The 18,862-nt window shown below is 35.8% G+C and overlaps 1 protein-coding gene across 8 annotated transcripts in view; it reads left to right on the forward strand.

Annotated features, from left to right (window-relative positions):
• LOC100017234 (phospholipid-transporting ATPase ABCA3-like) overlaps nt 1–18,862 on the forward strand; it is a 351,884-nt gene that overhangs the window by 285,974 nt on the left and 47,048 nt on the right. For 7 of the 8 annotated variants that reach the window (XR_470380.3, XM_056805469.1, XM_016424232.2 and 4 more), the window contains 5 exons: nt 13,333–13,603; nt 13,787–13,991; nt 14,310–14,529; nt 16,934–17,092; nt 18,289–18,464. Coding sequence is in view for 7 of the 8 variants with exons in the window: in XM_056805469.1 (XP_056661447.1) it covers nt 13,333–13,603; nt 13,787–13,991; nt 14,310–14,529; nt 16,934–17,092; nt 18,289–18,464 (1,031 nt within the window). In the remaining variant the exon portion in view is untranslated. The remainder of the gene's footprint in view (nt 1–13,332; nt 13,604–13,786; nt 13,992–14,309; nt 14,530–16,933; nt 17,093–18,288; nt 18,465–18,862) is intronic. The other variant, XM_007499514.3, reaches the window with a different exon arrangement.

Genomic DNA, 18,862 nt, shown 5'->3' on the forward strand with positions numbered 1-18,862 from the left:
TGTGCTTATTGATAGTTTTTATTTCATCCCTTGATCATTTGTCAATTGGGTTATGGCTTGATTTTTTTTGTAGATTTGACTTAGTTCTTTATATATTTCAGAAATTAAATCTTTGTCAGAGAGTTTTGTTATAAAATTGTTCTCCCAGTTTGTCACTTTCCTTCTCATTTTGGTTTCATTGGCTTTGTTTATACAAAAACTTTTAAATTTGATATAATCAAAGTCATTAATTTTGCATTTTGTAATATTATCTATCTCTTGCTTGGTCTTTAATTCTTTCCTTTCCCACAGATGTGACAAGTATAATAATCTATGTTCACCAAAATTATTTATGATTTCATTCTTTATATTTAAGTATTTACCCATTTTGAATTTATCTTGGTATAGGGTGTAAGATGTTGATCTAAAACAAATTTTCCCCATACTGTTTTCCAATTTTCCCAGCAGTTATTGTCAGATAGTGAGTTCTTGTCTCAAAAGCTGGGGTCTTTGGGTTTATCAAACCCTAGCTTATTGAGGTCATTTACCCCTATTCTATTCCATTGATCCACCCTTCTGTCTCTTAGTCAGTGCCATATTGTTTTGATGACCACTGCTTTATCTTACAGTTTAAGATCTGGTACTGCTAGGCTCCCATCCTTCACATTTTTTCATTATTTCCCTTGATATTCTTGATCTTTTGTTCTTCTACATTAATTTTGTTATAATTTTTTCTAATTCTGTAAAAAAAAGTTTTTTGGTAGTTTCATAGGTATGGCACTGAAAAAAATAGATTAATTTGGGTAGAATTATCATTTTTATTTTATTAGCTCATCCTACCCAGGAGCAGTTAATGTTTTTTCCATTTGTTTAGATCTAGTTTTAATTGTGAGAAAACTGTTTTGTAGTTGTGAAGAAGTACTTTTCTTCAGTATATTTTTGTATATCTTTTCCCATGTGGCCAAGTCTGCTTTTTTTAAGGAGTTCTTCTCTTCAAGAATTTTTTGTATATTTTTCTCCATTTATCCAGTTCTGTTTTTAAGGAGTTCTGTTTGGGGGTAGAGGGGTACCTCTTTTACCAATTGGCCTATTCTGTTTTTAACATATTTTCCTTCAATAATTTTTGTGCTTCCTTTTTTCATTATTTTCCTACATTACTAATTTATTTTTCCTCTACCTCTCTTATTTGCTCTTTAAAATCCTTTTTGAGCTCCTCCAGGAATTCTTTTGGGGCTTGAAACCAATTCATATTTTGCTTTGAGGATTTAGATGCAGCAATATTGACTTCATTGTCTTCTTCTGAGTTTGTGTTTTGGTCTTCCCTGTCACAAAATAACTTTCTATATTGAATTTCTTTTTTTTTTTTAGTTTTTTCAGCCTTTTCTCTTACTTTTTAAACTTTTTTTAAAAATTGTCAAAGTTTGGTTCCATTCCTCTATTTAAGGGGGCATGGTCCCAAGCTTCAGGTTGTTTGCACAGTTGCTTTCAGAGACAGTTCCAAGGATCTATGTTTTCAGTTCTTTTAAGGTAATATGATCTCAAAAGTGTGTTTAATACTCTCTTAGCCTGTACTCTGATCTGTGAGCAACTAAATTACTTTTCCACCCTGGAACTATGTTACTCTGCAGCCACAAGAACTAGTGTGCTAGTGCTACTCCTTGCCCTAAGACCAAGGCCCAAGGTTGTAATCAAGGACTGACATCTGGATCTACATATGAGCCATGCAACAGAGTCTTATACCCAGAAATAGCAGAGAGACCCCAGTAATCTTCTTCTAACCCCTTTTGCCATGGTCTCAGATCTAGCCAAGACCACGGCTCCAGGTCCTCAACAGATGGAATGGCTAGGTGCAAATGAGAGATGGAAGGCTGCTGTGTGTATGTGTGTGCCTGGGGCAAAGTTCTGCATGAAGTAGCTGCTTCACCATGCCCAAGTTTAGCCTTTATTTTTATACTCATTTTCTTGGCACACAGCTACATTATTCAACATACATATTCAAGGACAGATAATTGGATAAGTGATACATCAACTTTTAACAAATTGATTAACATTCTGAGATCATTCTATACACTTGTAACTATTGATTCTGACAGGATACACAAAGATTTTGCACAAGATAAATGATTTCATCACAGGTGGCTTAGTTTTCTCATTAGCCTGTGAGGAGCTTGAGCTTACAGACAAGGAAAATCACTTATTACATTTAATAAAAATAGATAATCAGAAATCCTAAAGACAATTAACAATCATAGCAGTGAGGTTGAGAGACCAGAGGGGTACTGAGAACACAATTCAGATTTAATATTAAGCTGATCATTTTTCAGGGTTTATTAGGAAGTTTTTCAAGGAGGGTTTTTGTTGGTAAAATGAAGTCAGTGAGGCATGATGAAACATGGTGTACCAAAGCATTTTGAACAGGCCTCTCCTTATGAATGATTTATGTACTGGCTTTGAAGAAGAAGTTTAAGAGCATGGGAATAGGTGATATCTAGGCACATCTTTTGTTGAGAATTATGTACCCAAGTAAAAGTTAACCCATGATAGCCTTTTGGGTTTGGTTTTGTGAGTCTGATCTTTTGGTAATATTTTGGGGGAATCGTGTGCAAACATTTTGCTCTTATATTACTTTTTCTGAGACTAATATCAGCTCCATTAGTAAGGGATGTTGATGAGAGAAGTCATACAGAGGGGGGTGAGTGGGTAATTCCATCCTGCCAAAGAGCTACTTTGTGACCTTCTGGCTCCCATGAGTGACTGTGTCAAGACAACCTGGCCTGATGGCTCCCAACACACTTTACCATCTTTGAACTATGAGCTTTGGAAGCCATTGCTGCTGTAAATTTAGCCTTCCCAAAGACCTGAGTGGGCTTGCCAACATGGGACCTGCCTTGGCATGTTGGTTTGCATGAGAGACCTTTTGTGCTGACCTATAAGTTGTCTTGGACTAAACTATTGTTTCAACCCAAACCTTTTATAGATTCTGCCACTCCAGTATTTTTCTTGAGGAATTATATTCAAATTGTTTTAAGGATAATTTAGAAGAGATTCTCTGCCATCTTGGCTCTGTTCTCCTAATGAATATATATATTGAAGTTCAAATCATTCAGGCTTAGTTTTAACACTTCTACATATTTAAAGTAAATAATCAATAAATATAGATTTTGGAAACAACCTAAGAAAATAGAGTCCAAGTTTAGAATTTGGGATTTTTTTTTATTAAAATTTTTCTTACAATTAAATGTTATAACAAATTTCCACACACGTTTTCCTAAATTATGTGATTGAATTTATCTCCCTCTCTCCCTTCCATTCACCCCCCCCCATGCTGGCAAGCAATTCAATCTGAATTGTGCATGTATTATCCTGTAAAACATTTCTATTATTTATTTTTGCAAGAGAATAATCTTATAAAACCAAAACCCCAAAACATAAACGCAAATGAACAATTGAAAAATTGTATTCTTCCATCTGCCTTCTGACTCCCAACAGTTCTTTCTCTGGAAGTGGATAGCATTCTTTGTCATAAATCCCTCAAAATTGTCCAGAATCATTGTATTGCTGAGAGTAGCTAAACCTATCACAGTTGATCATTCCATAATATATTGCTGTCATTATGCACAATGTTTTCCTAGTTCTGGATTATTTCACTCTGCATCAGTTCATATAGGTATTTCTAGCTCTTTCTGAAGTCATCCTGTTCAAGGAATGATATATTCTTGACCTTACCTAACAAGACTTAACAAACATATACATTCCTGGAATGTTTTTAATTTAGCATGCAATCTTCGACCAGGTTAAAGGAGACATGAATATTGTAGGCACCATAAAATGACTTGGGATAAATCCCAGAATGCAAGACAAGCAAGCAAGAAGACCATCTTGTCTCAGTGTGAACAATTCTCATAAGTTTTTTTTCTTTTATTGGTTTTATTTTTTGTCTTAACTACCAAAGTATTTCTTCTGTAGTTAAAGGGAGTATCCCATAGCCCTAACACCACTGTAACCTGTTTTCATACATTATAATCTGTAGGATCTCACTTGCTACATTTCTTTTGAGATTCTGTTTCCCTTGTCATTCCACAAGTTGAATAGATTGTAGAATTAAATTTGTATTTGAAATAAAACCAATTTTTAAAAAAGGGAAAGGACAAAGTTTCCAATTTATCTGGTAACATAATAAGTTGTAGAGGAGACCAGTGCTCCTAAATACATACTCTCAAGCAATGATCTAAAAAGGACACTAGATGAAATGCTGATCAAGAAATCCATAAAAAAGCAACAATAAGTTCTTTCATCTGAACCTGGGCCACAGAAAAAGACAAGGATCCCCTAAGGGAAACTAGCTCAAACACATGTGACCAGTCCAGAAATCTGACAACATTCTCATCAAAGATGTTCCAGTGACACCACAAGTCTATAGGAAATGGTCTAAGGCAGTGGTTCTCAACCTGTAGGTCTCGACCCCAGCGGGGATCGAACGACCAAAACATGGGGGTCACCTAAAGCCATCAGAAAATACATATTTCCAATGGCTTTAGCCACTGAGAAATCGCACTACTTTACAGCAAGATCTCGGAAAGAATGGGGACCCTGCTGCCCGCACATTGTACTAATATTAGTTACCTATCAGCAGTCTACCCCCTATGAGGGGCAATGGATTTACCCTGTTGCCTGGAGACCTGACTCAAACAGAGACCCAGAGAGAGCCCCCCTACCCCTCCACCCCTGCCCCAGCGCTGGCTCTGGAAGGATTAAGAACGAGTCCTGGAGCAGATAACTCCTGGAGCAGATAACAGAGCTGAGTAACCCCAGCAAAGTGAAGCCTCAGCTCGAGCTGGAGGGAGACAACAGGAAGAAGGCAGTGACTGTGGACCCCCTCCCCAGGCAGAACTTGCCTCCCGCCCCAGCATTCAGGCTGCCTCCTGCTGGATTAATATTTCTCAACATATAATTAAATATTGTTTTTGTGATAAATCACTGTTTAAATTATGTTTGATTTATAGCAATGAGAATACATAATGCATATCAGTTATTTACATTCCGAATCATAACTGTAGCAAAATTACAATTTTGAAGTAGCCAACAAAATAATTTTTTGGTTTGGGGTCACTGCAACATGAGGAACTGTAATTGCGGGTCACAGCATTAGAAAGGTTGAGAACCACTGGTCTAAGGACTGAAGTGTTCATAGCATATCATCCTAAGAATCTGGACCCAGCAAGCCTAAAAAATGATCCAAGGGAGCCCAAAATTTGTAGGAACTTTGATCATAGACACATTGTGGAAAGTGGAAACCAGCAACAAAAATTAAAGTCAATAATAAACAGGGCCTAACTACCCCAGAAAAGAGTAGGGGAAGGAGCAGATCCTGGTCCTGGTACAAAACTCCAAATCACAAGCTAAGGATAAATTGAAGACCACAACAAACACCATGAAGAAATATTACAGATCAAAAGATATGCAAGAGGAAAACCCCCCAAAAAGAGAATAACTCCAAAACAGCTCAAGTCTCATCCACAAAGTCTATTGAATTATGAAAGAAATTAAGCAAAAGATTTTTTTTCAAATGAAATTATAAGTGAAATATGAGCTTAAGAGGAAAAAGATGGAGGGAAAAGGAGATTTTAAAAAGTTTACTCAAGTAATAGACTCCCTTAAAATTAATACAGAGCAAATAGAATTCTGACTCCATGAGATAAAAAGACATAGAACAAAATAAAAAGACTGAAAAAAAAGAAAAGTGCCTCTACCCAGACATCTCCACATCATACCACCATCTACTAATGACTTGCCCTATCATCTAGCTTCCCTTTGTTTGCTTTCTTAATCCATTAGAGTTTAAATCCCTTCAGAACAGGGATTATCTTCCTTTCTTTGTATTTGTAACCTAACACTTAACATAATGCTTGGCAAGGTAGTAAATACTTAATAAATGTTTTCTTTAGATGCTTTTGTCTTTCTAGAAATAATAGATAATATATTTCATCAAAGAAAAGTGAACAGGGAGACAAAATACCAAAACTTTATAGATATTTCCATAGTCATTAAGAAGAAATTTTTATCTGTAAACACCTTCATTAACAAAAGAGAAAGAATGGATCCATGAATCCCAGATACCTCTAAAAAAGGTCTAACAAAATTTAAAGTAAAAAATAGAACTGTTTAAAAAAACTAATGAAACAAAGTTTTTGCTAATCTGAATTTTTTTAAAAAGAAAACCAAATTGCCAGTATTAAAATTGAAAAAGAAATCAATTAAAGTATTTCTCCGATTATATATCAACAAAATTGGTAACTGGCAATTGAAATGAAATGAATGAATAGTTAGAAAACTATTAAGAATATACAGATTAAGAAAAATAGAGAAAGTAAATAATCCAACCTCAAAAAAAAAAAAGAAAGAAATTAACAAAAAGGAATAAGTAGGTTTCCAGAGGGAGAAAAAAAGTACCAGATGCATTTATAAGTTAATTCTATCAAGCATTAAAAAGAGAATGAATGCCAGTATTACATAAACTGTTAGGGAAAAAAAACAGAAAAATGCAGGATCCTATCAATTTTTCTTTGATGATGCTTGACTTTTACCAGGGTAAAAAAAGTTAAGGGGAGGGGAGGGAAACTAGACCTATAGCCCCATTAGTTAATGATACAGAAAAACTGGATAAAATATTAAAAAGGAAATTACAGGAACATATTTAAAAGATTATACACTTTGACCAAGTTGAATGTATATCAAGAATGTAGGATTCTTCTGAAATTTAAAAAACACAATTAACCATATTAATTAAATTAATAATAAAAACCACATTGTTTGTCAATAGATATACCTTTCAACAGAATCCAACACCCCTTTATATTAAAAAAGTTAAAAAGCATAAGAATAAATGTATCTTTATGTTATTTAATAAATAGCATATTTAAAAACCAAGAGCTAGCTTCATTTGTAATGGAGAAATAGTAGAACTCTTTCCATAAATATCAGAGTAAGGCAGGGAGGTTTATTATCACCATTATTATTTGACATTGTTCTACAAAAGCCCTCTGTTGCAATAAGACAAGAAAAAGAAACTTAAGGGATAAAGATAGAAAAATAGGAGTAAAACTATTGTTGCTTGCAGATGATATAATATTCTATAAAACCTGAGAGATCCAATGAAATTAAACAATTAACAAAGTCAGAAAGGTAACAGGTTTAAAACAAATCAGAGTGTATCATTGGTTTTTCTATATATTACTAACAAAACCCAACCAGAAAAGCTGGAAAGAGAAAATGCCATTTAAAGCAATTACAGAATTTTGCAAAATGCTTAGAAATTATAACTAAAGACCCATGAAAAAAATTTTATGACTATAACTATGAAATACTTTCTAGAAGCACATACCTGAATATTTGGAAAAATAGGAATGCTTATGGCTGAATAATACCAATATAATACAAATCTCATGTTCAATCCAATATCAAACTGCCAAATTATCATTTTATGTACTAGAACAAATAATAACAAATTTAATTTGGAGAGGTAAAAGATCAATCATCTTTAGGAAAATACTCCTCAGAAAAGAGAAACAGGAAGGATAGCCCATACCATTACCAGATCTCAAACTATTCTATAAAGAAATAATCATCTAAACTATTTGTTACTGTTTAGACAGCTTAGACAGACACAATCTGGTTAGGAATGGGAGAGACTTGAGGCAGATGGACCCACCAGTAGACTATTGCAGTTGTCCAGATATGAGGTAATAAGGGCCTACAAGTGAATGGTGTCAGTGTCAGATGAAAGAAGGAGGATGTTGCAAAGGTGCAATCAATAGGGCTTAGCAAACAGATTAGATATAGTGGGGCTGAAAGATAAAAATTGAGGATGATGCCAAATTTAAAGCCAAAAGGACTAGGAGTGACATTACCCTCTATGGTAAATTGGGAGGGTAAAGGTGGAGAGGGTTTAGGGGAAGGATGAGTTCAGTTTTAGACATGTCAAATTTAAGATGTCAACTGGACACCCAGATTGAGATACCTGAAAGGCAGTTGGAGGTCAGCAGAAAGGTTAGGAAAGGAAAGGTAGATTTTTAGAATCATTAGCATTGTGATGGTCTGTAAATCCACAGGAACTGATGAGATCACCAAGTGAAGCAGTACAATGAGTAAGAGGTTTCATTATTAAAACGAGAAGGAAAAAGGATTATGTTAGAGAAAGAAGGTGGAGGAGAACTTGCAATCTCACTCAATAAGAGCATACAAGTAGAAAAGTATATAAATAAGGAGAAAGGGACTATCACTTGAAACTCTTTCATCTGAAAAAGCCACAGAAGAGTAAATCACATCTATACATGCATGTGTGTGCACAGTCACAGAATTTAGTATAGAAATGCATTTGAAACAGGAGGGAACTGGGGAAAGAGAGGAAGGAATAAGAGGGAGGGAATTAGTCAGAAGCAAAACAAACTCCAGCCTTGAAGAGTAAATTGTGAGGTGGAGTTTAAAAGGAAAGAAAGAAGGGGAAATAACTTGTGGCAATATAGTTAAAATTAGAAGGGAAATAGTTAAGGGGGGGGGTGAATCTTTGCAGTAGGATTCTCAGATAAAGGTTTCATTTCCAAGATATATTAGGAACTAAATCAAATTTATAAAAACAAGTGCTATTCTCCATTTGCTAAATGATCAAAGATTATGAAGAGACAGTTTTCAAAGGAAAAAACTGATGCTATCCATAGCCATAGGAAACATTGCTTCAAAATACTAATAATTAGAGAAATGCAAATAAAAAAATGCTAAGGTTCCACATCACAATCAAAAATGATGAAAAAGGAAAATCATAAATATTAGAAAGGTTGCAGGAAAATGGGTGTATTAATGTGCTATTAATAGAGATGTGAATTTGTGTAGCCATTCTAAGCTGTGAATATTTTTTGACCCAGCAATACCATTAATTCTTCCTATATCTCTAAAGAGATCCAAGAAAGAGAAAAGAAATCCATTTATCAAAAGTATTTGTATCAGAGGGTTTTTTTTCCCTTCTGGTAACCAAGAACTACAAACTTGGTGCTTATCAATTGGGGAATTAATAAACAAGTAATGATATATGAATGTAATGGAATATTATTGGGTCACAAGAAATAACAAAAAGATGTTTTCAGAAGAACAGAGGAACAGTTCAATTAAATTTTGCAAACTATTTGGAAAGACTTAATGGCCAAACTCTTCCAGAATACCAAACATGAAGCACCTCCTGGCATTAAGGGGATAAACTCAAGATACAAAATGTGATTTTTTTAGATATGACCACTGTTGAAACTTGTTTTGCTATGCATATATATTATAATTTGTTTGCTTTCTTTTTTTCATCCCATATGTTTGTTTCAGACTGTTTCAATGTTGCCTGACACTCCTTTCATGTGGAGTAGAAGGAAAGTCATTATTGGTTTCCATAACCTCCCCTAAAAAAGCTGTAAAGAAAACAAAAGGAAGGCCAGAAGGAATTAAAAACAGTAGGACAAATTTGAAAACATTATGTCATTTTTTATTATGTACTTAAGAAAAGTAAGCTCTTCATAATAAGGATTTGGGAATTTGAAGTTCCATATATAATCTCCTATTTTACAATGTATATGAAAATGCTCATTTTGTTTGGTGTATTTTACTAGGTGTTTGCTAAGTTTAAAAAAAATTTTTAAGGTGAAACGAAGGGGGAACAAAAGCTAAACTTGCTAGCACTAGAAACAGTTGACTGAGTCAAGGAAAGAAAAGTATTGGGTATCCCTCTAGATAACCTGCCAGAGGGCAACAGAAGAGAGGACTAAAATCTTTCTTCTGTCCTATTTCATCCCCCTTCACTTGAGCCATGTTATCTTGTAATGGAATTACTGCCTAATAATTCATCATATCTAGCAAGGAATGACATGTGAACACATACTGAGCAGGAAATAGTTTTAAGAAGCATGAACACATAGAAACAGAAGCAACAGTCTTTGATTCTAGTAGTTGGGAACTGACCTGAGCTCTGAAAAGGAGCAGGTCCAGAAAGCAACTCACCCAAAGACTATGTGCCAGGCAGAAGCCTGAGAGGAAAAATGGACATCAGTGCCAGATGTGTACCTTACCATGGCCACATATGTACGGCACATGTGTATCTCACTGCCAGCATATTTTTTAGAATGTGCTCACTCCTCCCAATGACTCTACATGTACGTGGGGAGTGTGCTCCAGGTTTATGGGATATGTCGTGTAAAAGCCTTCACTTTGAGCTAACTGTCTGCTACTTGACTCTTAAAGAAAAACATGCCTGTGGAGATTATAAGCTATGGTTTTAAAAGTTCAGAACTACACTCTTCCATACGCTTATGGGATCATAGCCTTCAACCTGTGAGATAGAGCAGTTGCCCCAGCCAGGAATCACCCATAGCCAGTATTCATCTCAACTTCCTCTGACCTGTACTGTATCTTCCATGGCTACAATGGCCCTCAGATACAATCACTCATCACCAGACTCCCACACATGACTCCAACACCATATAATAGCACCGATGAATCTATATCAGTATTCCCTGAAGGACCAACTTTCTCCTCAAGGAATTTAGTTCCCACTTATTTCTTAGCTCCACAGTCCTTCCTTTCCTCCCTTCTGTAACAACTTATCTTCTACCCTACAACTTTTTGACAGAGGTTATAGTTCCCTGCTGACTATTAAGATTCTTTTTCTTCCTAATTCAGATGTTTTTCACTTCCTATAGTTTTCTTACCTCCATCAGTACCAACATGACCACTGACTCTGACAGATGAGCCTTTTGCTTTATAAAACTAGGAACCATCATACCACTTTCTGATGTCTTTCTGCCATGACCCCTCTACTGAGTATCTTTACCCTTTCTACTCTCCCCCTTCCCCTAGCCCCCACTCTCCTATTTTATAATATTCCATGTGTGTTATCTTCTCCTATTAGAATTAAATGCCTTGAGGGCAAAGCCTGTCTTTTTTTTTTTTTTTAGATATATCTCTAGCACTTAGCACAGTGGCTGGCGTGAAATTAGTGCTTTATAAAAAGCTGTCTAATTTTTAGATTGAAGGTCATCTAGTTTTTTTAGGGATGGTACCTCATTGTTCCTGAAAACCTGTATTGTAAAATGGTATTCCTTGTGCCTGTTCACTTTTAATAAAAGAAAGACCTACCTGTACTTCATATATGAGTCACTTGGCTATGGCAGAAATGTTACATACTTAATTTAGCAAAGCATTGCAAAATTCTCTCTGGTCTCCATTTTTACTGGTAGTTTACATACTTTTATTAGTTCTTAATATCTTTATTCTCATTTACTCCCTTTGTAGATTTACTTCCTTTTTAAAGTCTTTACTCCATTTTGTCTTCCCTTAACAATCTGACAACCATACCCAGCTTTTTTTTTCCTTCTCTGACAAAATTCTTACTTTTGTCTTGCCAGTTTGTTTGTTTTTATTTACTCCATCTTAACAACTATCTTCTCTTTCTCCTTAAGTTCTTTGTCTAACCTTATGTTGTTTTTCTCCATATTGAGTTCTCTAGTTTAAGCCAAACTTTTACAACTTCTTCTCACGTTCTCAGATTCTCCTTCCTAAATTAAAACTTTGGGCTTTTTCATAAATCCAAACTCTCCAAATCATCTTCACAACTTCCTTTTCATTCTTTTTCAGCTCAAGTTCTTTTGTCTTCTCTTGTTCCTCCCTTAGACTTTTTTTCATAGAAGCAAAAAATAGAATCTGAACATAGAAATTATTGTTCTTTAATTTTTCTTTCATTTCAAATTTCCTAAATTTCTCCACCCAGGATTCAAGATGCCATTTTTACAAGTTTAAAGGCCTCTAAAATCAACTTCATTATTTTCTTATTATTTATCTCAAGCCCTTTTTATCTTTTCCTGATCCTTGTCATAATCATACAACTTATTTTCATGGAACCTGGAAGTAGAGCATAAGTGAATGGGTTATCCTTCACAGAAGGGAAAACTAGCTCCCCCTCTAATATTAGAGTAAAGGAAAAAATATTTTGTAAAGATATTTTGTAGTGGAGACTAATACACTGTGGTATAATCGAACATAATGGACTTCTCAATTAGTGGCGGTGTAATGTCCCTGAACAACTTGCAGGTATCCAGGAGAAAAAAACACCATTCATAAGCAAAGGATAAACTATGGGAGTGGAAACACCGAGAAAAAGCAACTGCCTGAATACAGAGGTTGAGGGGACATGACAGAGGATAGACCCTAAATGAACACTCTAATGCAAATACTATCAACAAAGCAATGGGTTCAAATCAAGAAAACATCTAATGCCCAGTGGACTTACGCGTCGGCTATGGGGGGTGGGGGGGAGGAAAAGAAAATGATCTATGTCTTTAACGAATAATGCTTGGAAATGATCAAATAAAATATATTTTTAAAAAAAAAGATATTTTTTAGTGGAGAAACAAGGGAGTGTATAATGAGTGTTTTCCAGGCTCCATTTTCATCCCAACTACTGCCATTTTAGTAGGTTACTGATGATTTGCACATAATTGCCATAAAGTAGTAGATTGGACAATAAAAGTTGATAGAGTGAAACTCAAAGGAAAAGTTGCCATTGATAGTGTTTAAAAGAATAATTAGCAATGGCTCTCCAGGAATACTGTGTTTCCTTTATCTCAACTAAAGAGTCAAGAGGATAAGAAAGAGAAATAGTAGGTATTCATTGAAAAAGGTGGCCAAAGAAGCAATATCATCAGTGGGGAGACCTAGTAAGAAAAATAATATGGAAGAGATTTAAGGTAAAATAAGTGTTCTAGTTATGGAGCAGGAGTTGCAAAAAATGTAAGGTATAGACAGATTTGGAGAAGGTTAGGGGACAAGGTTGAAGTGAATGGAAATAAGAGATTGGGCAATTGGACTTGAGGTAAGGGATTTGTTTATGAGAAGCTGAATCAGATGGGGGCAGTATTAAGAGAACGAAAAGATGCTCATTGAGAAATAAGGCCAGGAAGAGAATATCAGTTCATGGAAAATGGTCTGCTGATGAAATAATACGTGATTAGATGACTCATGGAGGTCCCTGACCTCCTGACAGGTGGGATGGTATATCCTGTGAGATCTGCAGAGGCTTCACAACAAGAAAGAGCAAGATCAGGTATGCCATGGAAAGTTTGGGCAGCCTGTTAAGAGTTGAGACCTGTGTCCAGTACTGAAGTTAAGGTTGGCCAGAGCCATGGGAAGTCAGTGTTATAGGGCCACCTTATCAACAGTCTCAAACACAATGTTTTGCTACTGCTCAATTAATGGACAACTATTTTGTTTCTGGTTCCAGTAGAGTAAATGCATGTCTAAATGAATGATTTTGCTTTCTCTTCCTAGAAAACCTGGAAGAGGAGCTGCTTAAAAGGGCAGCTGAGAGTGAAGGCTTTAATGATCGCTGCCTTATGGCACTTTCCTTCTTACACAAAAACAATCAGATAATAATCACCGTTCTCTTCAACAATCAGGCATTCCATACTCCTGCCATAGCCCTGGCAGTGGTAGATAATCTTCTCTTCAAGTTGATTTCTGGCACAAAAGCTTCCATTACTGTTGTTAATCATCCTCAGCCTCGAAATTCCTTAGAAACTGCAAAGGAGCAATATTTTTGGTATGTGTGGCTTTCTTTTCCCTGGGGTTGAGTTTTTCAAGCCTGCAGTGCTTTCCATTTACAGTTATTTTTAAATATTCTGTTTACATGTTATTTTCTGGAAAATGGCTGCTAATAGAAAATCTTTTTTTCCTACTAACCACATATACGCTGTCTCTCCTCTACCCATCCTGTCTTTTGCAGGGGCCATAAGGGATTTGACATTGCTATCAACACGCTCTATGGTATGGGTTCATTAGCCAGTACATTTTCTATCATGGCAGTTAGTGAAAGAGTCATAAAGGCAAAGCACATCCAGTTTGTCAGTGGAGTCTATGTTACTCATTTCTGGCTATCTTCCCTGTTGTGGGATCTCACTGTCTTCTTCATTCCCTGTTTGCTGCTGCTGGTGAGTAGTATTATGCTTAGTAGTGGCTTCTAAATTATCACAGTTTCCCCTTTGACCAATAATATCTAGATTCAGCAGTCTCAATTTATGATGCTAATAAAAACAGTTTAGGTGCCCTTTTTGGCCTTTTCTAAGCAAAAGGAAGTTCCCTTGTTTGGACAGAAACAGAAGTAGTCCTATGTAGGACTAGATTCCCATATAGTTATTTCCCTTTGCTACCCTAAGCTTTAGGGAATTGATACCTTATTTTACTATTCTGTTTGATTTCTTTTTATTAATCACCTTCCCTTTTCTAAAAACAATGTCTCTGTACTCTAGGGGATATTCAAAATCTTTGACATAAGAGCTTTCACTGAGGATAACCACCCTGCAGATGCATTGCTGATGTTAATGTTGTACGGCTGGTCCATCATTCCCCTCATGTACCTAATGAGCTTCTTCTTCATGGCAGGTTCCACTGCCTTCATAAGACTCATCATGTTCAACTTCTTCTCAGGCATTATCACTTTAATCATCCTCTATGTCACAAGCTTCAAGGGTGAGGGCATCAGTACTTACTTCCTCCCTATTAACACATACAGAATCCTTAATCCAATGGTAATCATAAGCAAGTAAGAAATAATCATCTCAGTAAGGGAACATCACTGAGCAAGCAAGTCCCTTAATGTCGAATAAAGTCTATGTTTCACAAAAAGGCAGACCATAGAGCTAAAAACCAGACTGCTAGTGTTGATTTAGGAGCACAGCAACTCTTTCACATGTGAAATCTCATTCCCCAAGTACATCATCTATACAGAACATTTTGAGGTCAATATTTGGATATTATGTTGGGAATTCTACCTTAGAATATTATAATACAGATGTGATGAGGAATAAGAAAAATTAGGAGTATACCTAACATAATGTAGGGGCTGAAAATAATTTCTGGTTTTGAGGCCAAGATTAGGAATAATTCTATTTCACTTCTAGATTATTTACATATTGGTTAAAGATTCAGATGTATGCCAGGAGTTTAATAACCTATATCCATTTGTGATAGTGTTAATTTGCAAAATAATATTTCTGACTTAAAAGAGCTGAGAAGGAAACTGGGTCATTCAAGGATAATGCAAGACTTTAACATCCCCTAAGCTTATTATGGAAGGGATGGATAGGTGGATGTTAGGGAGTATGTTTGACGCAGTCAACAAATTTGTATTATCTGTTATCTATGAGAATCTGAAGGGAAGAGAAATGTAAAAATAATGTCCCTGAACTCTAAAGAGATCTTAGTGTACATAGACATTTTAGACATATATGTAGTGAGAAGAGGGAAAGGTGAGTTGATCAGTTGGGTACCCCACAGTCCACTTGATGGAATTACAAGGTGCAAATGGGCCACCTCAAAAACTGAAATCAGTAATAGGGTCATACCTATAGAATAGAAAGCGGCTTTAGAGGTCATCTAGTCCAACCTCTTCATTTTATGAATAAAGAAACCAAAGCCAAAGAAAAGTGCCTTGCCTAAAGTAATAAATGTCAAAGGCAAGCAAATCTTGGCATTCCATTTTCTTTACAGCCTGCTTTGTATAGCCTATAATTTCGTCAATTTGGTTGGAGGGATGCTATTGCTCAGGAGCTCCCTGATCAATCTCCTACTACATACACTTGAACAAATAACTAACAACTGACAAATAAATGTTAAATGAATAGTATAGATATTTATTGCAGATTATAGAAGTTGAGATAAAAGGGTGGTATTTTAGGTGGAATTTTATGGATGGGATGAATTTTGAACTAGGTTTAAAAGACTAATCAAATATTTACTATATATTTAGGTGTGTGTTATAGTAAAAGATGAGATAATAGAAGGAAATCTTTTCATCCCCACCCCCATGTCTCATGAAATTTGTTAACACAAAAGGTTATTAAATGAAATAATTAGACCTAATAAGGTTGAGAAGGGTTTGTATAGGTAAAGTTATTATTAAGGAAGGTGTTCTAGGCAGAAAAAACAGCTTAAGCCTTTAAATATATGAGTAAAAGTCAATATAAAGTAGACTATGTTAGCTGAAGAGAGGGTAGGAAGGGTGATTAATAGAAGATAAAGGTTAGAAAGGTTAAATTAAAGTGATAATGTGAAGGGCCTTGATATCAAACTAACAGATTTGGATAATTCTATGTCCATCGATGGTTTCTAAAGAGTATGACATCAAAGAGAGTTGAGCTTTAGGAAGATAAATATTGTTGTGACATGTATTAGAGCAAAAAGGGACACTGAAATAAGGAAATCCATTAGGCTAGTTCAGTAATCCAGGCAAGGACAAGGTTGGTAGCAAAAAGAATCAAATGGTAAGCATGGTTGCAAGAGTTACTACGGAGATATAATTATATACTTAGTACTTGAAGGAACTTTATAGATAATTTTCCAACCTTCTCCCTTTACAGATGAGGAAGCTAAGTCTCAGTCTTGGTGACCGACTGTTGGAGGGATAATGGGGGAAAAAAAGATTCAAAATTGATAGCAAAATTTCAAGGCCTAGTGTTAACATTGATAGGCACAAGGAAGTCAGAAGTAAAAAAAAACAGTTTTGAGGGGAAAATGATGATTTCATTTTTTTTTTTTGCCATATTGGATTTGAGAATTGATATCTAGCAGGCATTTTGAAATGCAGGTCTAGGTTTTGTGGCAAGACATGATTGGAGGTACAAATGTTAGTCATTTATATAAAAGTGATAGTTGCAACCAGGAGAGTAAATAAAGTTTCAAAGTATAAAGAAGAAGACTTAGGGAATGAGAGGAGAACATGAAACCATTGAAGAAATAGGGAGATGAGAAGAGATCCAGTTGAAGTCAGATCACAGGAGAAAGAGGTTTCAAGAAGAAAGCAATCAATAATCACAATTTACACAAAAAATAAAGGACTACAAAAGATGCTGATCTATTCTATTTTCCTTCACAGCATTAAAATTGGACAACGTCTCTAAAATTCTGGATAAAGTATTCCTCCTGCTACCTAACCATAGCTTAGGGATGTGCCTCAGCAGTTTCTACAACAATTTTGAGACCAAGAAATACTGTACCTCCTCTACCGATGCAGCGAGTATTTGTAAGCAATTACGTGAGTATCCATCCAAGCCACCCATCCCCCTGACCATAGTCAATGGCAACAGTTCCTTCCTTTACTCCTTATTTAGGAAAAGAACTTAAAGATATAGGTGAAACTTGTCCCTCTCTATCTCCTTTAAAAGAGTAATTATCAGGGATTACTGTCAGGTCAGAAGTTGTTTGAACAACTGGGGAAAATATTTGGGAAACATGTTGGGCCCTTTGAGAAGACATAAGGTAAGTTCATAGTGGTCAAGGGCTCAAGGAGCAATTTAATTCAACATTTACTAGACAGCCTTGCACAAGATAATATGCCATCCTGAAGTAAGAGAGGGCTTTTAAAAAATCAGAGCATATTAATAACCCTTTCAGGCCTTTAAGGCAAGACTGAGCATTTTAGAACAAAACAGGCTCACTCTGTGTCCTCCTGAGGCAGAAGCCATGACTTTTTCTGCAAAACCTATGAATTTGGCCAAAATGAAAATAATGAGAAAGTTAATGGAGTCTTGCTGTTGGGATTTGCATTCCTACTCATAAGCATTCTAAGACTCCTAGAGATCCTGCTTTATTTATTATTATGGTTGCTGCTTGAAGATCTTGTTAGTGATGGTACTATTTCCATCTTAGAATCAATACTGTGTATTGGCTCCAAGGCAGAAGAATGGTAAGGGCTAGGCAATGGGGGTTACGTGACTTGCCCAGGGTCACACAGCTAGGAAGCATCTGAGGTCAGATTTGAACCTAGGACCTGCTGTCTCTAGGCCTGATTATTAATCCACTGACCTATCTAGCTATCCCCAGTACTATTAAATTCTAATATTGACCTTGGGAAGTTTTGGTTCATGATTTAGGAGACCATGGATGAGTAGAATGCAAAGCACCTTGCTATGTTGGATAAGAGATGGAGGAAGTTTGAGAATCCTTCCCTTTCCTAAACCTAACTAATATTGACTTTGATGTACATAGTCTAAAACCTTCTATACATTTACCTCTTCCATGGACTCACCACAGCATCACTGTACTGAATGTTCCCTAAAGGTCTGGGAGATTGAGGCTGGCATAGAGGTAAATTAATGTTTCTGTGGTAGATAATCTGCCTTCCTCCCTCTTTGGGAAATGACCTGGGAATCTTTCTTAAGTATAATAATTAAACATGGTGAAAGAACTTCAGGGCTTTAAAATGAACACATTCCCTTTCACTACCCCCAGATATTATGTATAAAGAGAATTTCTATGCTTGGCAAGCTCCAGGAATTGGAAGGTTCCTTACCTCACTGATTATCTCTGGCTTTGTTTTCATCATTGTGCTTTTATTCATTGAGACCAACTTTCCCTGGAGAATGAAAACCTTTATAAATGTCCTCTTAAGGAATCCTCGGCATTGGGTGAGTAACTAAATGTGAAATTTACAGATGAGCTATAGAGATTTCTTTCCCATTCAACTTTAGACCAAATAAAGATGCTACTTTCCCATTCTCCTTTCCTGAAGAGGAAGAAGCCTGCTTTCTGCTTACTGTATTGTAGTTGGGAACTATTTGAATTACACTCCCTTTCTTCAATTAAACTGCAAAATTAGGATAACTTGAAAGTGAAGCTCAATCACAGATATGATCTCCTCTTTAGAAATTAAGCTATATCATTCAATCTGTCAAAAATAATATATTTTGTGTTTTTTCTGTGCCAAGCACCATGCTACACACTCAGGATACCAAGAAAGGCAAACGTTGTTCTGCCTTCAAGGAGCCATCAGTTACACAATATGTAAATAGCTCAATACACACCA

This window comes from Monodelphis domestica, chromosome 7, assembly GCF_027887165.1.
Source record: "Monodelphis domestica isolate mMonDom1 chromosome 7, mMonDom1.pri, whole genome shotgun sequence".
Lineage (NCBI taxonomy): Eukaryota > Metazoa > Chordata > Mammalia > Didelphimorphia > Didelphidae > Monodelphis > Monodelphis domestica.